The sequence below is a fragment of the Protopterus annectens genome, chromosome 12.part0 (genome assembly GCF_019279795.1).
Source record: "Protopterus annectens isolate FY-2018-M chromosome 12.part0, PAN1.0, whole genome shotgun sequence".
NCBI lineage: Eukaryota > Metazoa > Chordata > Ceratodontiformes > Protopteridae > Protopterus > Protopterus annectens.
In genome coordinates, this window is record NC_056746.1 from 401,398,061 (window position 1) to 401,422,854 (window position 24,794).

At 38.9% G+C, this 24,794-nt stretch overlaps 1 protein-coding gene across 1 annotated transcript in view; it reads right to left on the bottom strand.

Moving 5' to 3' along the window:
- The window catches only part of LOC122816604 (acyl-coenzyme A synthetase ACSM3, mitochondrial-like), a 291,757-nt gene that overhangs the window by 189,313 nt on the left and 77,650 nt on the right, over positions 1 to 24,794 (bottom strand). Inside the window, exon 5 of the mRNA XM_044089505.1 lies at positions 19,844 to 19,987. Within this exon, the coding sequence (XP_043945440.1) occupies positions 19,844 to 19,987 (144 nt within the window). The remainder of the gene's footprint in view (positions 1 to 19,843; positions 19,988 to 24,794) is intronic.

The window sequence follows — 24,794 nt, forward strand, 5'->3', positions numbered from 1 at the left end:
ATTCCACTTATTTATGAGGTTTTCTATAGATGACAAGCTAGTTTCGCAATTGATATCTATTATTTTATTAACATTTTCAGCAATAACTATTCCTAAGTACTTTAACTGTTGTTATTGAACTACATATTTATTGAAGTCTTCCCTTATGTCCTTTACATTATAATTTATAGGCAATACTTTTGTCTTATTCTTATTGAAAGTAAGCACAGATTTTTTAGGAAAGTCTCCATTAGATTAAAAAGAGCTGAAATGGAGTTATTATAGTCATTTAAAGTCAAGAGAATATTATATGCAAATAGTTGGACTTTAACTGTTAGATTTTTATCTTTAAAAACTACTTTAATGTCTAGGTGTCATCTTATAAGATTAGCAAATGGTTCAATAACTAAGGAAAACAGTAAAGGTGAAAGTGGGTATTTCTGCTTAGTTCTTTTGGAGATTTCAGTTGATTCTGAATTAAATGAGCCTATTTTGTATATGCCTGAGTATCAACATATAAAAGAATAATAAGATGTATAAATGTGTTAGAAAATTTTTCTTCAAGTACCAATGAATGATAACTGAATCGAAAGCACAATTAATGTCTAGACTTGCTATAGTTAAATGTTCTTTTATTATATTAGCTAAATAATTCAGTGACACTATTCTTTTAATATTATCATATAAATTTATATTCAAAACAAAACCTGTTTGATCATTTTCAATTAAAAGAGGAAGAAACTGTTTCAATTGATCTGCATGTATGGACATAAAAAGTTTATAATTGATGTTTAGCAAAAAATTCATCTATAAGATGAACATTTTATCTGATCTTTATCTGTTTTTAAAATTGGAGTAATAAGAGCATATTTCCAACATGGTGGAAACTTTCTAAATTTTTAACCATGTTAAAGACCTTAAGTAATATATTCAAAAGATCTTTTGACATTAACTTATACATTTCAGGATTTATACCATCATTACCAGGAGCCTTATTTATTTTTAGTTTTTTAATATATGTCTTTAATTCAGATTCTAATATAGGTTTATCGAGAAGATTAATTTGATCTATAGATAGATTTTCTTAGTATATTTCTTAATTTTTTTTAATCTTTCTTGATGATTCATTACATGATTATTTCAATTTATTATAGTAAAGTATTCTCTAAATTCTTTTAGAAAATCCTCTAGTTCAGAGACTTTCTTTTTTTTTGAAGGAGAATATATATCTTGAATGTGGTTAGTTTTGTTGTATTATATTTTAGTTCATATAGCTAATTTATGCTTATACTTAGGACTGAGTTATTAATAATTTTGATCCTTTCCAAATTGATCATTGTTTTATGATTTAATATTTCTAGATATTTACCATTCAGGTCATTTATCTGTTTTGTACTATCTGTTTTTGTTTTTTGATTATCGAGTTTTAATTTATCTATTTGCTCTTGTAATTTTATCAATTCTTTCTCCTATTGTTTTGTCTTTGAAGTATACCAATATATAGTTCTGCCATATAAATAAGCCTTTAAGGCATCTCATATATATATATATATATATATATATATATATATATATATATATACATATATATATATATATATATATATATATATATATATATATATATATATATATATATATATATATATATATATATATATATATATATTTATATCATAGATATGTCTTGTGTATTGTTACTAAGCATGAAATTTTCAGTTTCTTTTTGAAAATATTCCTTAAATTCATTCAAACTAGTTATATAAGCAAGTATATGCTTTATAGGATTTCTAAGATTTTGGTTTAGCATTAACTGAAAAGTTGTTGCATTATGGTCAGAGAGTGTACATGTTACAGTCTTAACCTTATCTAATCTATTTATTAAATCTGTAGATATGTATACTCTATCAATTCTCAGTTGTGTCCCATGTCTGTGTAAGTAGTGTGTAAAAAAAAGAGAATCCTGTTCTGAAAAATCATTTATATCTCTGACCGGAATTAAATTGATAATTTTTTTTAATTCTTTAACAGGAGTGGATATTCTTCTCTTCCTAGTGGAGTTAGAATCTTAATCTTTTAAAATACAATTAAAGTCACCTGCTGTTATAATACTGCCTCTTGTAATGTGTATAATTTGTTCCATTTGCTTCTTAACACTTCTAATTCCTATACAAAGAAACCAATATATATTGATAAACGTATATTTTCTATTAATTTCTAGAGTCACAGAGTATAACAGGCCTTTATCATCTTTATAAGAGTTAATTATCTTAGGAATAGGTGTAGAATTTTTCCATAGTATTGCCACCCCTCTTCTTTTCTGATTATGATGAGAGCTGGACATGGCTGTATATGTTTGAGTGTTAGGTTTGTCAACATCAGTTTGTAATAAATGAGTCTCTTGCAAAACAAAATCTGAGAATTAAAAAAATCTCAGAAGCATATTTAAATTCCCTCTCTTACAACCATTATTTAAGCCATTACTGTTTAAAGATATACAGTTGAAGCAAGCCATGAAACTAGAGTGTTGAATTTATATAGTATTTTTTTTTCATAAATTCCAAAAAGTATATATAACTTTGAATTACATCTTTAAATAAATGCAATTCATAGGAAAAAATATGCTCATTACTAAAAAAACTGATGAGTGTAGATGTAATATAAACATTAGCAGACGCCCACAGAGAAAAAATAACTTTCATTAAATAGTCCTTCAGTCCCACATGGAGTCTAAAACTCCATGTTTGAATGGTAGAACCATCCAAACAAACCCATCCATTTAAAATGCAACAAATATACAAACTCTACCCCCTCTCTGCTATAGTAATAATGACATTTACTAATAATTACAGTATATAATAAACAAAATATAAGTTTAAAATGCTCTCTCTAGACAATTCTATCAGAAGACAGACATTTAATAATTATCTAATTGATTTAGTGACTAATAGTAATAATTTGATATTTTAACTCTATTAGTGTACATTTTTATGTAATGTGTATACTTCCTCAATGAGTTAAACTAGTAATCTAATGCATATAATATATATATTTATTTTCTGTTTGTCATTATAATGAATTCATGCTTGCAAAGTAGCAGAATTTTATTTACATTTCAATGCCATACAATTATATCTACCACTTTTGATAATGTTAGGATTTAACTGAAATGCAACAATTATAGTTGTCTAATGTATATAGGACGGTGCAGTGGTGCAGTGGTAGTGTTGTTGCCTCACAGCAAAAAGTTCTCCAGTTTGATTCTTGGCTGGAGTGCCCTCTGTGTGGAGTCTGCATGTCCTCACTGCATTCATGTGGGTTTCCTCTGGGTGCTCCGGTTTCCTCCCACATTACAAAGACATGTGTATGGAGCATTTCTCCCTGGGCCTCCACTGAAAATTGGCTTTGTTCCAAGTCAGACTTTCCCAGTAAACAAATGTTAAATAAATAAATAAATAAATGTATTATATTATTCTGAAAAATGTTTCATTTCCATTAGTATTAATTATTTGAACTATAATGTTATATAATAATAACATAGTTGATTATATTCAAAAATAAAATTAAAAAATTACAACTTATTTAATGTCATCAGATTTCATCAAAATGAGACTATCATTAATAAATGAGTTCTATACAGCTATAACATGAAATCTATAGTCATCTAACACCAATATTGTATTAAACAACTTTTTCAACTAGAAATGACAGTAATTTACATTTTGAGTTAAGTATTGCAATTTCTATTAATGTAATATGCACTGATCTATTATAACTGTAACTACATAGCTTCAGTGCTTTTTTCTTAATTTATTTTTTATAAATCAAATTTACTTATGGACCATATCTCTTATCTGGATACTCTCCCATAGAATGTCCAGACCCCCGTCCCTCACTCCCAAACCATCCCCCCCACAAAGCCACGGTCCCCCCTGCCCCCCCACCAAAATAATGTTTCATCATCACAGAACCTTTTATTCTAGCAACTTTCCAGGCTCATTAGAACTATATCTAAAATTTGCCCCTATCTTTGGGACCCCGTCTAGACCTCTTGTGTCAAGAGGCAGATGTCAAGTGAAAGAACACAGTCTAACAAGCTGTGTTAAAGAGACTGCAGAAGTGAACAAATATAGTATTTACTTTCTTGGGAATACAGTTAAGGATATAAACAAATAGATTATAATCAGTTTTACACACTATTTATCAACCTTATGTTATATATCTAACAAAACACATGAGTGACATACTGGTAGACCAGCTTCAAAAATTCACAAACACTGGAACACTTCAAATATGGTTAAAATGTTACAACAAACAGTAAATCAAGTAATAACAAACTTTAAAAAGAATAATAATTTGAATGAGCTTATGATCATATATGTGACTTTTTTTATCGGTCTGTAATCTACATAAAGTATACAGTTCATTTTACCTACTAAATCTTTGGAAATTCTAAACCATAAGAATAAGAAAGGAGTATTTTCCATAAGGCCTATATCTATGTTAGACAAAGGAAGCAAGAATTCAAGTTCCTTTATGTAACACAATAATGGTTAATGGTTTGTCTCCATCATTTATTAATGATTTGTTAGTCACTCAGATCTAGTTTTAAAAGAAGAACAGTTAAGAGATTGCTTAAAACTTCACTACAATGATTGCAATGACTACCTCTTTTTTATCTCTGAAAGCAATGTGACTATTAACCTGTTGAAAATATTCTGAGACAAGTATATTTTAAAAGGGACTGTCACATATATATTCTAATGAATAATGTTTTGAAAGCCCACTGTTTTAAGTCACCATATACGAAACAGAAACAAAATATCACTCTTTAGGGAAGATTCTACAAACATGAGTAGTCTTTTTATATGCTGCATAGTAAAACATTCCTATTTCTTACTCACTCATTACACTTAGGATAATGTTTACTAAGTAATATTGACTCAAATCAGGGACATGAGAAATGTAACTGTAGGTACCATCTCCTCATAATTTACAAAACATTCATTAATCTAAATATTTCTATAATTAAAATCATTAATTAAATTTTTACTTATGAAAAAGTCAAGGTGAGAAAGAATATTAAGGAGTGCTGATTTAAATTCTGTAGCGTCCTCATATAAGAAAAGTTATGAAATATGTACTAATAACAACTATAAAACAGTCATGTTTCATTTCCATGCATATCTCTCAACCTCCAACAGTAAGAAATCCAGACAAACCACAACGGATGGACAGACAATCTCCCAAAAAACAGGGACATCTCTCAAATACTATTCCTACAAATCTAGAATGAAGACATAGCCATATGCCTTGCATTCATATAAACCCTCTGAAGGACATAATAACTACAACTCAAATGCCTGACATCCATCCCTGACTTCAATCTTCAATTACTTGCCTAGTATCTATCTGAAAACTGCAATTTCATGAACAACAGATCAAAAAGATGAAGCAAAATTTGGGCATCCCATGGAAATCTGAGTGCTGAAAATACACGTGACTTATTTGATAACTACATGTACTAGTGAAAGGCAGTAAATATTTGATTATATTTGTTTCATCTAAAAACAAAGAAATGATAATAGTAACATAAGTGAAAAAATATCCATTCTTACTATTATTTTCATAGTATTCTATCATTATTTATGAATAGTTGCTTAGATGAAACAAGGTTACTTATGTGCAGTAGGCTAATTTAGAAAGGAAAATAAGTTGTCTCTAAATATTTATGCTAACGCTTAGGAACTGTGACTGTTTTAAAACACGTAAGAAAAAAGCCTACTGCACCTTTAAATATGATGGATCTGAGCTTCTCGGTGCCATAAAATCTAGGGTTCAACGGTCACAGATATTCAGCATTAAACTCTGGCTTCTCACACAAGGACTGGAAATGAAGAAAACTTTTAGTTATGTACTTACCATAACGATAGATGTATGGGATCCATCTCACCTACATTCTTGACAGATGGGCTCGGAGCTGAGAATCGTCTCCAACTCGGTCTATAGTAAAGCACAAAGTCTCTTATTGGCCGGGCCAACCCTCTATCCCAGGATGCACCACGCCCAAACCCCCAGATCTTGTTTGCCCCACAAAGAACTCATCCACAAGCACCAAACCAACCAGAAAAACAAAGGCAGGAGAGGACAAATAATACTTCCTGGAAACCTCAACAACAGAGTTTCCTCCAGATCCAATAGGTAGGGGGAAGGAGGGCGGGTATGTAAGAATGTAGGCGAGATGGATCCCATACATCTATCGTTATGGTAAGTACATAACTAAAAGATGTAGTGAGATCCTATCTCACCTACATTCTTGACAGATGGGACAGCGTCCCAAGCACCTTTATCCTGGGAGGCTCACTGGAAGACACTCCTGAGCACTGTGGAACCAAAGGACGCCCGATCCCTGGACGCCACATCTAATTTGTAATGAGAAATAAAGGTATGTGGAGAAGCCCAAGTGGCTGCTGCACATATTTCATCCACAGACAGTCTGGCGTGGAAGGCCACTGAAGTTGCCATGGCCCTAGTAGAATGAGCTCTAACTGGAAATGGAAGGTCCCTCCCCGTTGATGTATAAATAAATGAAATAGAATCCCTGATCCATCTGGTAATAGTGAACTTAGTTACTGCTTTGCCAATTCTGTTGTCCGCAAAGGCCACAAACAACTGGTCTGTTGTGTCCTGTCTAGGTAAAACCTCAGTTGTCTATGCACATCCAACTGATGAAGTCTGTATTCTGCTTCGCTGGAAAATTTTGGAAAGAAAACTGGTAGCTCTATAGACTGTTGCAGACAAAGAGCAGAGGAAACCTTAGGAAGGAATGAAGGGTTCAACTGTAGAGAGACTCTATCCTTATGAAAGATCAGATAAGGAGCTTTTATAGAGAGGGCTTGAATCTCTGAAACCCTTCTGGCTGATGTAATAGCTACCAAGAAGGCGGTCTTCCAGGATAAGAACTTTATATCACAAGTGGCCGCCGGCTCGAAGGGAGGAGATGTCTAGGCTCCTAGAACCACATTGAGATCCCATGGCAATACAGGTTGTGACACCGGGGGGCGAAGTAACCAAGCTCCCTTGAAGAAGGCCTTGCACAATTTATGACTCATGAGCGAGGGTTCAAAGGCAACATGGTAGTTAGAAATAGCTGCCAATTGTACTTTGTGTGGAGACAGCGGAACCCTGTTGAAAAAGTGTTGCCAGAAAATCTAGTATTGCCGAAACCGGGGCTGTCAGAGGGTCAAGGTTGTGCCGCTGGGCCCAAACAGCAAACCTCTTCCATTTAATGGAATATAACTCCTTAGTGGAGGCCTTGTGGGTAGAGGACAGGATCCGGACCACCTGCGGCGAGAGGATATGCTGTCTGACTAAGGTCGGAAATGGAGCAGCCAAGCTGTTAGCTTGAGAGTCCACAGAGAAGGATGGGGCTGACCCGACTGCAGGGACAGGAGGTCTGGAATTGGATCCAGAATCCAAGGACCCTCCGCTGCATACTTTCAGAGGAAGGGAAACCAAACTTGGTGGGGCCAGTGTGTAGCGATCAGAATCATGCTGCTTCCCAAGCGGGTCACCTTCTGAATCACCTTTGGTAGTAGAGGGACTGGAGGGCCAATTGTGGACTAGAGCGTCCCTGGGTGACTCCCCTGGAGGAGGAATTAGGGAGAAGAAGTTGCTGCACTTCACATTCCAGGGGCTGGCAAAAAGGTCGCAGCAGGGAAGACCCCACTTGGAGAAAATACGAGCCACTACTTGGTTGTTTAGGGACCACTTGTGAGGCATCAGAATAACTCTGCTCAGCGTGTCTGCTATCACATTGGACTTCCCTGGAATGTGCGTAGCTACCAGAAACCTCTGGGAAGCGATCGCCCATTGCCACACTCTCAAGGCTTCTCTGCAAAGGGGGTAAGACCTGGTTCCTCCCTGTTTGTTTAGGTACCAGACCACTGACATATTGTCTGAGAGAACCGTGATGGTACCCTTGGGAAGAGAGGTGCGCAGTGCCTGCAACACTAGCAGCACTGCCCTCATTTCCAGCTCATTGATGTGTAAGTGGGTTTCATGATCCTGCCACGTGCCTTGGACTGTCTTGCCCAGATAATGCCCCCCCCCACCCTATCTGGGAGGCATCCGTGGTCACTGGGCATCAGGAGGGGGGGACAGAATGACCTCCCTTGGTTCAGGTTGGAAGGCAGGAGCCACCACCGAAGATCCCGCCGGCAGGATTCTGTAAGGAGAATCGGGTGGGATAGTGGCAGTTCTTGGTATGACCACTGGGTTGACAGGAGCCACTGAAGAACTCGCATGTGCAGTCTTGCCAGAGGGACTAGAAGAATGGAGGCGGCCATCGATCCTAAAAGCTGGAGAATCATCCTGGCTGGGGCTTTCCGTCGGGGCAGCAAGGCTAGTACTTGGTCCTGTAATATCCCTATCCTCTCTATTGGTAGAAATGCTTGCTTCTCTACAGAGTCTAGCTCTGCGCCTATAAAGGCAACACACTGTGATGGCAGCAATACAGACTTTTCCCAGTTGAATGTGATTCCTAACAAATGACCCAACTGGATGGTGGCACACACGGCTAGAGTGAGGAGATGCCTGGTGGGGGTGGAGAGGAGCCAGTCATCTAGATACGGAAACCAAAGGGCAGGGCCCAGAATTGAAAGTGACTGGCTCCCAGACGGAAGCGTAAGTGAATCCTGGATGCTCGGTTTATCTTAATATGATAGTAAGCGTCCTTGAGGTTGATGGAGCACATCCATACTCCTTTTTCCAGCAATGGGAAAATGGACTGTAACGTGACCATCCGGAACTTGGACTTTTTTATGAAACGGTTTAGGTGGCTGAGGTACAGGATGGGTCTCAAGTCCTCTGTTTTTTTGGGCACCAAAAATAACCTTGAGTAAGTTCCTAATCCAGTCTGGTCTGCGGGGACTGGCTGGATGACTCCCTTTTCGAGCAGCTTTGCTACCTCTATTGCTGCTTGATCCCGCTGACTGGGTGGCACATCCGGGATTCTCCTTGAAGGTGGAAAGGGATGGATAAAGGGAATGGTGTAACCTCCGGCGATGATACAAAGCACCCACTGATCCTGGGTGATGGAACCCCAAGCCCTTGGATGCCACGAAAATCAACCCCCCGACTGGCTCCGGAGACGCACAGTCGGGCCGTCCCTCAGGGATGCTGGAAGGAGGAACCATGAAAAGATTCACGGTCTCCTGTGTTGCGGGGGCCTCCGCCGCCTCTAGGACGACGTCTTCCAGAATAATTCCCCCCTCCTCTGCCTCTGTGAGGGGGATCACTTTGATGGGCAGGGAAAGACTTTTGGGACTTCCTGAACCACATCTTTCCTCCCCTCTGAGCCTTGGGATAAGGTCTTGAAGGGAGCGAAAAATGGGCCCCAACAGCAGACAAAGTCTTGCTCTCCTGCTCGCATCTAGTGAATGTGTCTTTCACCTTGGGTCCAAAAAGAGAAGACCCTGTGAAAAAAGACTTGAAAGCCTCCGCAAAGTGACACAAGCGCATCCAGGCTTGCCTCCTAAGGGCTACGCCCGAACTCGCTGCCCTACTCGCCCCTTCGGCTGCATATGATATGAGCCTCATGGACGAGTTAGAGCCGACTCCATAAGAGTTGGAGCCGAGGAGGAGTCAACCAGCACCGAGATGCCCCTCGGCACAGACGATTCAGGAGCCGACCCTGGAGCCGAAATTTTCACCTGCGGCTCCAAAGCCAATGGAGCCGAGGCAAACTTGGTTTCAAGGTCCCTATCCTGCGGCACCAAGACCAATGGAGCCGAGGAAGATGACCCTAACATGGATCCTATTTCCTGTGGCTCTGAAGGCAGTGGAGCCGAGGAAGAGGACAAGGATTTGGCTCTTTTCTCTGGTGGCTCCGATGGGCTTGCCGGAGCCAAAGACTTCTTTTTCCTGGGCTTGGAAGAGGGGGAAGAAATAGCCTCCTCAAAGGCAGGTCTTATTAAACCTCTTAAAATCAGCTTATTTTTCCTCTCCTGTAACACATGAGAGGAAAAAGCATGGCAAACACTGCAAGACTCTTGCAAGTGTATAGCTCCTAAGCAATACACACAGATGGCATGGCCATCTGTTAAGGACATTTTATAGCCACATTTAAAAAATTTTTTGAAGCCGGATGGCTTATGTTCTCTTTCCTTAGTAGACATAACCACAATCAACCAAAAGACAAGGAAGGGAAGGGGGGGAAGAGCTCTAACTAAAACGTTCAAAGAGATAGGACAAAGGCCCTCTAACTCAAACGGGCCTAGCCCACCAAACAAGAGGAATCACACCACAACCAGAAACAAACAACACAATCAATCACAAGTTAAAAAAAGCTATTAAAATAGTTGTTTGGTAATGAAAATTTAAAGCTAAAGCAAAAACGCCCCTAAAAGATCAAAAAAAAGAAGGGTACTTAGCCACAGCCAAGTTGAGACCACGTTGTTACTTCAGAAGCAGCAAACGAGATCTGGGGGTTTGGGCGTGGTGCATCCTGGGATAAAGGGTTGGCCCAGCCAATAAGAGACTTTGTGCTTTAGTATAGGCCGAGTCGGAGCCGAGCCCATCTGTCAAGAATGTAGGCGAGATAGGATCTCACTACATCTATTTATTCAAAATGCTCGTGATCCTGGCGGGAAAAGACAGACCAAACACTTTCAGAAAACCAGGTTCTGCAACTAGGCTCATATTTTAACTGATTTGCTAGAGCTAACATCTCGCACATTCAAACAAGGCTGTCAAATAACAAGTATGACTAAAGCTTGTCAGCACATGCGTCCACCTAAACTACATAGTTTATTTCCAATACAAATCAATGCTACCAGCTTCACTGTCCCCCAAAATAACAAAACACAACGAAAACAAATTACAAATGGCCACAGATCACTACAAAAACCACCCACAGCACTAAAGCAAAAGCCAAATAAAAACAAGAACAAAATTATCAATCCCATGGACAAGCAACAGCCCACAACCACCAAGTCCAACTGCTGTAAGCACATTATTAATATATAAATATTTAAATAAAGCCCACATAGCACACAAACTACTTAAGTCATTTGCAAACAAAGCCCAAATATAACATGAACAGCAGCATTGTGAACATCTTATAAGTAAATAACCTGCACATGGTTTAACTAAGTAAATAATATCAACACCAACCTTAGATTAAAAAAAGAGATTAAACAGGAAAAGAAGAGTATAGAAAAGAAGAGAAGATTATAAATATAACTTTAAATATGTAGATATATGAAGACGTGAAAAGAGAGACTGAAGAAGATATATATATATATATATATATATATATATATATATATATATATATATATATGTCAACTTGAGATGGACGAAAGACCAGAAGATCGAAATTCGGAATGCTGAGACGAAAACAACGAAACCGCAGAACACCGAAAAGCGCGAAATTCAAAATCCCGATGTTATGGGAGTTTGAATTAGGGCTTCGTGTTCTGCTGTGTGTGTGTCTGTGTGTGTGTGTGTGTGTGTGTGTGTGTGTGTGTGTGTGTGTGTGTGGGACTGTACTGTGTCGGTGTGTGTTTGCCTTGTGTGTCTGTTTGTGTGATCTCGGAGTTAGAATATTAAAGTAGGGGGTATGGGGGGTGCAGGGGAGCTTGTCCCCCTGCCTATCATTACTGTAGGGTGTTTTGTTTAGTAGTGTGGAGCAGTTGTGTGTGTGTTTTTGTGTGTTATGTGTGTTTTGTAAATGTACGTGTTTTTCGGTGTTCTGGGGTTTCGTTGTTTGCGTCTCAGTGTTCTGCGTTTCGTTCTTCTGGTCTTTCATTGTTACGAAGTAGACCTATATATATATATATATATATATATATATATATATATATATATATATATTATATATATAATTTTTACCTTATTGAATGAAGTATCCAAACTTCTATTTCATTACATCTCTATTAATAAAACATATGTCGTTATGACTAAGTATTATTGTATAATCAGGCAAGTAGTATTTGAGAATGAATAATGTCACTGTTCTCTTTGTTTTTTCTGTTATCATTCACTTTCCAATTATTTTTCAGCCTGTCTCTTCAATGAACTCTATTTTACTCCATATCCTCTAGTTGGTCAAGAACATTCTTTGATTTTAGGAACTTTAAGGCATTGGCTGTATCCTCACAGATTTTAGCTTCATCTGAGAGAAATACCTTTAGTCTGGCTGGAAACAGCAAGTGAACTTTAATATGTGTTTTTTTTAGTTCCTTTATTAATAGTAAGAAACATTTCCTCTTGCACATCACAACATACGAATAATCATTGTCAAATCTTATTGTTTTGGCCAGTGCCTTAATGGGAGACTTAGTCCAGGCTGTTTTTTAAGATTAGTTCTTTATCTTGGTTAGAAAAGAATCTTACAATAGTAGATCTCTGAGTCACGTTCTTTGAAGAAGAAGAAGCAGCACCCAGGGACCTATGTGCTTTCTCGATACCAAATGACATTGCTTCCGGAAGATCAAATATTTTAGGGAGCCAAGATGTTAAACAATTTGTCATATTGTCTCTTTCTATACCCTCAAGTAAACCAAAGATTCTGATATTGTTTCTCAGAGGTCTGTTTTCTAGGTCGCCTATTTTATTTAAAAGTAAGGTATTTTGTTTCCGTAAGAATTTTATGTTATGTTGATCATCTGACAATCTCCCTTCCATGTCATTTAAAGCTTCCTCCATTCCCGATATCAGAGTTCTCTGCTGATTCAAGGATTCCTGTAGTTTTGTCCATTTGCTTAGAACATTTTTCTTTAAAACTGTCTATTTTTGTTGTCTATTTTGCCCATCTTCAGAGAAATTTCTTGTATGTTGGTAAGAACAAATTGTAATTCCTTTTTTAAAGATGAGTCTTGAGAGCTTACTTTTGTATGTCTCATTCTGAATTAATAGTGAACAACTTTGACAGGAAAATATCAATATATAAAACACATTTTTAATATTATCCTTCTGGACACTTCAACTTAATAATATTTGAAGGAAAAAAGTATAGGATAATTTATTAATAAAATTTCCTGTCAGAAATAAAATAGTATAGCAGAGCATACTGGCCACCCCCACCCCGAATAAATTGTCTCTTGAGTGATACTTAAATACACAGTGAATTGCTGGGTCTTTGTTTTTTCTAAAAAGATTTCAAGCCTGCATAAACTAAAGCATTGCTGGTGATTCCCTGATGGGTGAGGAAAGTAAACCTATATTTTTGTCTGTGAATTACTAAGAGAGCTGCTTTCTGTTTTATCTGCTCCATTTTTTGTTTTAAGAAATCTCCTTGGCCTGGTGATTTTGCTCCATGTGAGAGATAGACTCTTAAATTACCTAGGCTGCACATTTCACATATTTTTTCATTGATTAAATTTTTTCTTGACTGCACCTTTTTAAACTATATTTTAACTAATTGCTAAGTTATTTCTCCTTTTCCTGTTTCTGACTGCATCATTTTCTGTACTTGATTTCAACTGTACTGTTGGGTTTACTTTTATTAGTCAAAGTTACATTACTTCGACTAACAAAAGCATGACCCGACTTCCGCGAAAGTGCACTTCAGTGCAATTTCATGAAAGCTGATTCATCGAAGAACAGTACAGTGGGGATACGGAAATATATCCTTTTCCCCACTGTAGTGCAGTCTTGGAGTTGGTATATTTAAGTAGCGGGGATGTGGGGGTGCATGTGTGAATCAGTTTAATAAATACAAAGTAAGCAAAAAACATTGTTTTGCAGGGGGGCAAGCCCCCCTGCTTCCCCCATGTGGGGGGCTACACCCCACACACCCCTGCTACTTAAATATACCAACTCTGAGATCACACTGCAGTGGGGAAAAGGATATATTTCCTTATCCCCACTGTACCATGTTTTGGTGAATCAGCTTTCGCGAAAGTGCCCTTTTGCTGAAGTGTATTTTCGTGGAAGTGGAGCCGTACTTTTCTTGTTAGAAATAATGTAATTTTGAACAAAAAAGTAGACCTGATAGCATAGCCTAGATCCAATTCTGCTGAATCTAGTCTGTTATTGATACGTTTGAGCACTAAAATAGCCATCTTACATTAAGAATGGCTCCCATGCACCCTTGTGGCAGATGAGTGTAGCCTTGTCTGAGCTGGGGATTGCTAGAGGAAGGTTCATTGTGTGCTTTCCTATTGCTAAATTAGCTTAAAAGTGTTTTTCACTTGCTTGTTTGAGCATTACTGCGCACCACACAGAGGGGGTTAGCGGTGCCCTCTATAGATGCAAACTCCTTGAAACACAATTTTTCCTTTACATCTGTCAGTGGAAGCCTTCCAAGCTTCCCTGCTGCACTTTACCGGCAACTCAGCTGCACACTAAGCAGTGTTGCCACACTTATCATCCCCAGCCTTCAATAGAACAAGCCTCTTTGTCAGTCCTAGTGCAAAAAATTAGTCTAACTAGCCCACTCCCTTCCCTAGTAGTACATACGGTAAAAAAACTACTATAATGGATGGGCAGTTCCCCATCATTCCTCTGGTCAGCCTGACTGACATGGGCAACCTGAGGCAATGCAGTAATTGCCTCATGTATACTGACAATCACTTACTTCTAAAGCAAACAAATACCCTATGTGAGACATGTAATTACACTATGAAACTGAAGTCAATTCTCTCACGTAGCAACAAACCGGACATCAAACAGGTAGTCAGCACACATACTTCACCTCTCACACAAAATATGATTACAACACATAAACCCACATACATGGAGGTACTCACTAGAAGCCTACCAAAAGGCCTGAGACCTCCCATTTTAATCACTTAAAACCAATTTTAATCACTACTATGCAAATAGTAACAACTACACATAATAACACATACACCTGTGTCTCAGCAAATAAGCTCCTAAGGCAAAATACCTCAAAACCTAATTTCTAGTCATAGTCCACTCCATAGTGAGGCACACAGATGTCCTCCCACCAGGCTGGACAAAGAGAAGATCACAGTCAGCTGCCTGTAAGGTGCCAGGATCCATCAAATCACGCATGTACTCAAGTCACTCAACAACAAGTACCGTTAAGACTCTGCCATAGTCCATGTGGGGTGAATGCCTTGAGACGCACCTCCGCACCTATCTGGACTATATGAAGAGAGACATGACTGAACTCTCAGATTATGTGGCCCAGGTAGGCATGATCCTAGCCCTAAGCAGCATTCTACCTTCACCCAGGATGAATATAAACAAAAATTGATTGACTTCAACAATTAGATTAGCTTCTAGTATCAGTCCAGGGGGATCCAGTACCTGTCAGCCCTTGAAGATATGGACAACAGATCATGCTGCTTTACCAGAGGCGGTCTGCGCCTTTCTCCTCTAGGCTTTCGGGTACTGGCAAAGGCGCTTGCCTCCCCCATAATGCCTTTTTTAGGCAACGTCAAAGCAACAAAATTTCCAATGTAACAAAATCCACTCGAGACAAACTAAAGGTTTTGCTGCTTAATGCTAGGAGTCTGAATGGGAAGTTGCACTTCCTGGAAGCACTCCTCACCGTGGAAGATGTTGATCTCACTGAGACATGGTTCAAGGCCATGGGCAGCAACTTGGCCACACAAGGCAACTATGCCTTCCAGAAGTTCAAACCTCAAAATGAGCACGAAAGAACCAAAGGTAGAGCTGTATCTATCTTCATTAAAGCCATGTACACCTCAAGACTGGTCAAACAGTATGAATCTCTCAAACTACTCCATGTCCAATTAACTATAGGCAAAGTACCCTAAAAATCATTGCTAGCTATTGGTCCCCCACCATGTACCAAGAAAAGCACATCACCTAGCTGGACTTACTGGAGTCACTCATCTTACAGCCCAACACCTTAATCATGGGAGATTTCAACTAGCTCTCCATCAACTGGGAGGCATAGATGAGCATAAACACGCTCGCCCAGAGGTTCATGAACTTTGTCAACACAAATGCTCTTGAAAAGATAGTCTGCACCCCAACAAGGGACTCAAATGTCCTAGACATACTACTCACCAACATGGGGCGCAACTGCACTCCCTCCTTGTGATGCCCTCCCTGGTAAGGTCGGACCATAAATCAGTCTCATCTGAAGTAACTATTGGACCTGACACCTCCACAGCAGCAAAAAAAAAAAAAACCTAAAAAACTTTTCCAAAGCAAACTACAGCCTATTAAGTGATGGTATAAAAAGTTTTATACCCCTCCCCCGGCAATCGGAAACAACAATGACTCTTATGTACAGGTATAATGCATTATTATACAAATGCCCTGTATAAACACTTAAATAACTGTATACTCTTGGCTGTACCTGTCTGGATAAAAAACAGATCCTCCTGAAAAAAACAAGCCACCCTGGTGGACCTCAATTATAAACAGGCTGTATAACAAGAGGAAGAAACTGATGTCTAAGAACAAGAGGTAACTGATGCAGCTGAGGAAGAATTCTCTCCACAGCTTGAACAAGCAAATCAGAAATCTTGTAAAGTCCTCTAAAGTGAACTATGAAGCTAAAGCTAAAATAGCATCCCTAGCCAAGGATAATCATAAGGCATTCTTTCACTGTCTGAAATCTAAAATTGAATGCCCAGCTATGTGTCAAACTGATTGGGGATGGTACCCCTCATACTATTGAAAGAAAATAGTATTCTGTCTCCATTTAAACTTTGTTAGCATGATTATTAGCGTGAATAAAAAGCTGAAAGAGTGATATGAAATATAAAGGGTTAATTTAGAAATAGTATAAAATGCTGAAAAATAAGTAGTAGTAAGTGTGCTGGCATAGCTTAGATATTGGCATCCATGTAAAGGAGTATGTTATTGAGAAACAAAGTCTGTAAAAATAACTGCGCAGATGGCAGCTGGAAGGACATCAACAAAGTAAAGAGATGTAACACCAAGTTTCAGATAGTGCTGGAACACCACGTTTCAGATAATGCAAGACTGAGTTTCCACGGATCATCAAACTACAAAGTACCAAGGAAAAGGGAACAAAGGAAAACTGTTATACACAGAAAGAACTGTTATGCATCAGACTCAGAAAAAAAAATCAGACATTTTGGTATAAATATGAGTGTAACAGTAAACATGCTTTGGGAATTTGCCATAGAGAGCTGACAGCATCTGTGTTGCACGCTTGTAGATCCGAAAGGAAAATGTAATATAAAGCGTATTAGCTGAAGCAGTTGTCTGTGTATTTATTGTACTTAGTACAATACAGTAATAAGACTAGCTGGTCACAATAAATAGTATGCATGCATGTAAATACAAGTAACAGGAAGAAACCAACAGAAGACGTCATATAATTTTTCAACTATATCAGAGCAAATTGCAAACTTGCTAGCTGACAGATATGGCGCAAACTTCCACCCCCTGTTCCTACCAGCCCTACTCTAAAGCATACCCGACACCAGTCTGCTGCCTAGTATTTCTAGAGATCAGGTCATATCTGCTCTCTCCAAGGCCACAAATATGGAATCAGTGGGACCAGATAACATTCCAGGTTGCTTACTAAGCAATATAAAACAGGACCTAGCAGACCCACTTGGCATTCTCTTTAACCATAGCCTGAGAACTGGCTTTGTTCCAGCAGAGTGGAGAACAGCAACAGTAATCCCCTTGCACAATGGGGGGCCATCAACTGACCCTGGGAATTATAGACTCATAAGTCTAACCAGCCTCATCAGCAAGGCCATAGAAAGAATCATCATCCACCTTATCAACAAGCACATAGGCGACCTTCAGGCTCTAGACCCAACTCAGTTTGGCTTTGTTAATGGTAGAGCATACTTATTAAACCCAGTAGACTTCTTTGAGAAAGTCTCCAAAGCCCTGGATGAAGATAAGACAGTACATACCACCTATCTTGACCTAGCCAAGGCTTTTGACACAACCCCCCACCTAGGTATCACTGAGAAACTCACCCAGCTGGGGATCAACCCTTACATCATTAGATGGTAGCCAATTGGCTCTCTGACAGAACACATACTGTCAAAGTGGTGACTCCTCCTCTACCATTAGACTTGTCGCCATTGGCATACCACAAGAATCTGTGCTGGACCCTTTAATGTCTGGAATCTATTTCTTGTAAATGCAGGCTAAAGTAGACAGCCTTTGACTTACCAAGTTCCCTGATGATTGAAAATTGGGTACAATCATTAAGCCCCCCAATAATGTTAACATATTATAGAAGGGACTAACACAGACAAATGACTGGTGGCAAAGCCATGGTCTAAAACTAAGTGCAAAAAAGTGCATTACAATTCCCTTTGGCAAAGTGAAATTCCATGCTAATTTCAATATTGACAGCACCTCCCTAAGTTCAAACCAAGTGGTGTGAGATCTAGGAACACAGGTTGATAGCAATCTGAACTTTGACCACCACGTTTCCACAGTGGTAAGGAAAGTCTTCTATGTTGCGCATCTCCTAAGTAAGCCATTGCATCCAGGTCTAAAGATGTTATAACTCCACTATACTCAGTCCTCATCAGATCATGAATAGACTACAATGCTCCCTTTTGCATGTACCTCACCAGACACTTGCAGCAGCTGGAGAGACCACAGAGATTTCTCACCAATAAAATATAGGGCCTCCAAGACATGAGCTATGTGGATAGACTGAAATCCCTGTCACTGTAGTCTGCATCTTGCAGGCTGTTTAGAGGTGACTTGTGCCTGGCCTCCAGGGCAGTCTCTGACCCTGCCCTCATGGAAATGCTGCACATATGCAAGTCAAATGGCACAAGAGTCAATTGCTTTAGGGATCTTAACCTAACCTGTGACATAAACAGAATATGCTGGAGAGACAGAAATATCTCCCAGAGACTGCTGCTCCTCTGGAATAAACTTCCAATTCACGAGAAACAGAGCTCCTTACTGACCCTATTCAAGCACAAACTAGACAAATGGATGGGAGACTGCAAATTCACCCCAGGGGTAGCACCCATGTCCCTCATGGACAGAGGTAGTTGGTGTTGATTATAGACTCCCTCTGCGAATTACATCCATCTAATCAAATTAGGGCAGCTCAAGATTAACATAGCTAGGCTTGTAATGGCTCTAGAGCCACTAGCCTAGTAAACTCCTATGAACCTATAGTTATACATATTGTAAATAATAACACTGATTGTGTTACCCATATTGCTTGTGGTTTTATAACAATAGCTATATCATCTGTTGTTAATATTCTGTATCCCAATCAGATATTCTTTGTACATACCCTCTATTATTTGTACTTAATCCATTGTAACCTTGGGCAGAAGCTGAAAAAGGTCCATTTGGTTAAGTATTCTAGCCTAGTTAACACAGAAAATAAATAAATGCATACACATATACATGCATTAATTAAATCATTAATTAATGCAAAGTGGATAAGAACCTCCTATGCGGAACATTCTAGCAAGGGTGATAGGGAAGTTAACTCCACTCAAAAGGGGCACAAAGAACATGACAATGAAAACATGTAACAGCTAAGTACAAACAATATATAATGAAAAGATGTGACAAAGTTACATTAAAGTTCTCAGCACATTTAAGATATATTTTATTTTACAGCTCAGTCCCTATTTAAAAAAAAAACATGAAATAAGACTCTGTAACTTACAACTAAAATTTTGATAACAGTTTTATAAAAAAATCCAGTAAGACTGACACTGGCTACTGTCACACAGGAAATAGTTCAAGTTCTAAGCATAATATTTTATACTGACAAGATCTGTACATAATCAGTAAGGATATTCCACAACTTAGAAACTGTGGTACCAAACACCATCATAAAACTGTTTCTAGTCCTACTAACTTCAAGAACATAATGGGAGGGGGACATTTTTTGCCATAAGAATATAGTATATTTAAGAGTTTAATCTCTTACTTTCCATTAACTTCGAGTCCAATCCCGTAGCTACTGTGAGTATGCTGCGTCATTTTCGGTGAGCCTGTGGTTCCACTGGTGAAAAATATGGTCATTGGGTCTGCACTTTTGGTTCTCACACAGTTGTGATTAGAAGAAACTGTTCTTCAAATGTCAAACAAAAAAACTGTCAGTATACCCTAGAAAGTATTATGCTACAAATATTAAAAAAATACTTTTCAAGTTATATAGACTGCATGCAAACACAGTCAATTTTAAATGGTTCAGTGTAAAATAGGCATGTGTGAACTATGAAACCCCTTCTTCTGCAGGTGCATTTTTTCTGTATCTCCAACGTACTCTTTATCTCTTATTTTAAATTAAAATAACTAAAATCACACTTCATTGTGACAGTCTGCTAATGGTTCAAGTTTTTACATCTACCTTTGTAACTCGGAACATGACTGTGGTCCTATGTTCACTTTTTTTATCAGTTTTACTTTCTCCCATCAAATCATTCATAAATTCAGCCTGATTATCACACAATAAAACTAAGCCTTACGTGAATAAACTATTTTGTTAAAAATCTAGCACTCATTGAGAATACATCTACTTTCTTGTTTTCCAGTATTTTATTATAGCAGTTGCGCACTTTTTCATATTAATAATTAATAATCAATTAATCACCCATAGGGATTTATTATTGTATTTCTTGTGACTTCTCATTTTTGCCAAAAAATAATATACTGCAAATCTGGGAGAAGGATAGTGTGTAACATGCAGGGTAACTAAATAGTACAAATAGCCATTTAGACAATGTAAAACCTGAAAGTGATTTTTTCCTTTCTCCCAAGGTGACTCAGACATAGAGTACAAATGTGTATGATGGGAGACATGGGGGACTTTCTACCCCCAGAGGACACCACATATACCTATTTTGTTTTCAGCTTTTTTAGCCAGTAGTACTTTTTTGGCAACTTTGCATGTCACTGATCAGCCTCTCTATCTTGTCTTTCGGCTTTTCTCAGTTAGGGGTCACCACAGCGGAACTCCGGTCCGCTAATGATTGGCAGTAGATTTTTATGGTGCCAAGTTGCCAGCCTGATGCCCAACCTTCAAAGAAGGCACACCCATTCACGCACGCACCTATCTGCATGTCTTTAAACATCACTCAACTGCGGGCAGGACATGCAGACTCCACACAGAAGGTGCTCCAGCTGAGAATCGAACGGGAGAACCTCTTGCTGTGAGGAGACAACGCTAACCACTGCTCAGCCTAAATCTCACAAATCTAGAAATCTCACAAAAAGTTAATTCTGAGTCACTGGATAGCTAGACATATAATATGAAGTATTTATTTGTGACAATCAAGTAATGACCGGAACACAATAATTTTGCAACAGATTGAATTGCACTGTTGCTAAAAAAGCTGTCCAAAAACACAATAGTAAAGTCTGTTTTTCTCTTGGAATGAAGTCAGCTATAACCCCCACCTTCACCACCCTCCTTACACACACACATACACACACACACACACACACACACACACACACACACACACACACACACACACACACACACACACACACAATCTTAATATGGCCAACTCTGAGGCAATTTATCATTTATTTAATTATTTATTCATTTTTATTTATTTACTAGCTATGATTTTGACTGTTAGAGATTAATAGCACTTTGTCATGCCATCCAATCAGTTGCATGTCATGATTAGTTGTTGAATATGAATAGTTCTTTTCCATAGATGTACAGTTGGTTGAATGTCATGGTTAATTCCTAGCAATGAATATCCTTTGACCTGGCCAAGCAGTGGGCAATGTGTTATTATTTGTTTTACCCCCTACTCTTTATAGCTGACCATCAGCTGCCAAAAACTCTTCTCCTCCTTCACTGAGTCTAATGGGCCTGCCTTACCCTCTTCTGGGTTCTAGCTGACCCATATCCAGGGCTGGGGCAGAGACTGAAAGTACTGGTGCAACATCATACAGCTGCCAGGGAATGGTTATGCCCTAACTCTTATGTCCATCACAGCCGTGCAAGCTCAGCTATGGCCACCTTCAGGAAGTGCGTGCAAGTTATTGCACATTTGCAATCTCTCAACAAAGCATCATACCACTTGCAGTGTGGAACTTGTCTATCTCTTCATGCTGCAATTGTAGTGAACCAGGCTAGCTCCTTCCCCCAGGATGGGTGAGATGACACTGGTCACTCACTCCCATCTTTCGATGCTCAGTCCAACCAGCAGTTGTGTTATTAGGCAAACAAACAGGTCATCTAGGCTGCAGGCAAGGCTTTATCCTTCTGTACCACAGGACCCTGTTGTTATTAATTGTTAATAAAGAATATCTTTTGCCCTGGTCATACAGTGGATGGCATGCTGGGCTCCATTGCTTGAGATTTGCTCAGTAACCATAAAAATACTATGTTTTGTTTTCAGGACAGTGACCCACATGATGATCCAGAGGGTATGTCATATTTGTATCCTTGAATCACTGACCAACATGCTACATTCCAGAACATGCAGTGTTCTGACATCCCAGTAATTAGCAAATCAAATGGTCTGATGGCAGCAAGCCTAGCTTGTGTGCTATGTCATATCCAGTAATAGAATCTCTATCCCATTTACTATTGTGCTTATGAGGCAGCAGGTGGCCAAATGGGTAATAAGCCATTGGCTTGACTGGTATTCTATCAGACAGCTTCTACCTATAGTCTAGCAGGTAATATGAAGTACTTTTATCTGGTGGCTCTTCTGATCATCTGATGGGTAGCAAACATCACTCCGTTATGAATGACATATATATCATGCCCAGTCAATAGTGTTCTTTACTTCCAAACTGTCTCATGGTCTAGCAAGCAGTGCCTGAATACTCAAGCTTGTGAATTTCTCCATGGTTAATTGAGCAGTGCATTATACTCTCAAACTGTAAATTTTTTCCATAATCAAGTAAGAAATTACTCATACCCCCAAGCTGGTGGGAAGTCCCACCATGTAGAGTGAGTAGTGCCTCATGCTTCCAAAGGAGGACCCCATAACCCAGTAAATATTATATAATTTTGCTTAACTGATGATGTGTCCCATGAGACAATAAGCATATTAAGAAAATAATGATACAACCCATGGCCCAGTATCCAGTGTCTGTTTTTTCCCTAACTGGTGGCATGTCACATGTCCCAGTAAACAATGTTTCATGCTCCCAGTCTGGTGACATACCTAATGGCCTAATGAGTAGTGCCTTATACTTCCAAGTTGGTGATACGCACATAGCCCAGTGAACAGTAAAACACACACCTATGCTGAAAAAACAACCCACATCCCATTAAGCAGCACATCACACCCTCATCCTGAATGTGCACGTTATTCTCTAGTGAGCGGTGCGTCACAACCACATATTGATTACTCACAGCGAAAGCACAAAAGAGTAGGCCATGTTCTTAGTTGCTGTACTGCCATGTTGATGGCTCTACAAACAGCTCTGAGAAACATGCTATCATACAATCAGTGATTGAGGAATATGCCACTCGTGGGCATAATTATGTACTGTTGCTTCTACAACAACAGCAGCAGCCCTGATGCAGACTTCTGTAGTATTATTTTATCCTGCTACTAAGAAGTCCATGTCCACATAAGACAAAGTCCTAGCAAAAGCTAAAAATACTGCATCAGTAGGTACTGACAATTGCCATGGATGCATCTTAAATAGCATGAAGCATGATTTATCCACACCCCTAACAACACTGTTCAGTCTCAGCCGCCATACAGGTTTTGTACCAAGTGGATGGAGAACAGCTACAATCATTCTCCTGCATAACGGATGACCTTCCTCAGCCCCAGGCAATTACAGGACCATAAATCTGACCAGCCTTATATGGAAAGCCATGGAAAGTCTCATCATGGAACTAATCAATCACGACATAGGGAACCTCTAAACACTGGACCCATCTTAGTTTACATTCATCAAGGGTAGGTCATGCTTAGTCAGCCTGGTGAATTATTTTGAAAAGGTCACCAAATAAATGGATTAAAGCAAAACAGTACACACCATATACCTTGACCTGGCCAGAGATTTTGGCACAATTTCCCATTTAGGCATAATGGAAAAGCTAAATAAAGTGAGGATAAACCCCTATGTCACCCACTGGATTGCCAAATGGCTCCTAGATAGAATGCAGGAAAACACAACAGGGGAAGTTACTTCCACAAAGAGACCAGTCACCAGTGGAGTCCCCCAGGGGTCTGTGCTGGGATCCCTCCTGTTTGGCATCCTCTTTTCTGAAGTAAAATCCAATACCAAAGGGCTGTGACTACCTAAGTTTGTAGATGACTGCAAGCTAGGAGCAGTCACTGAATCTCCAAATAACTTAGCCATCCTGCAGGAAGGTTTGTCACACATAAATAACTGGTGCCAAACTCATGGACTGAAAGTAAATGCTAAAATATACATTATTGTATCCTCTGGGAAGTCATCTACCCCAGGGAGCTACCACATTGACAATACACCCCCTAAGAGTTAACCCAGCTGTTTGGGAATTGGGAACTTATGTGGACAGTAGCCTAACTTTTGACCAACATGTGTCCATTTTTATAAGAACGTCCTTCTACATTGTACAGCTTATAAACAAAGGAAATGTGTCTAGAGATAAGGATGTCATTGTCCCCCCTTTACTCAGCCCTTATTAGGCCAGTCAATGAATGTAATTACCCCCTTTGGCATGTACCTGTCCAGATACAAGCAGCAACTGGAATGGCCACAGAGATATCTTACTAAAAAGATACAAGGCCTAAACATGTCCTACATGAACTGACTCAAAGCCCTGTCACTATACCCAGTATGTTACAGACTGCTAAGAGGTAACCTGAGTCTGGCATACAAGGTATCCTCTGACCCAATACTGATGGATTTACTGCACATCATCAAGTCAAATAGCATCAGAATTACTCAGTCTAGGGGCC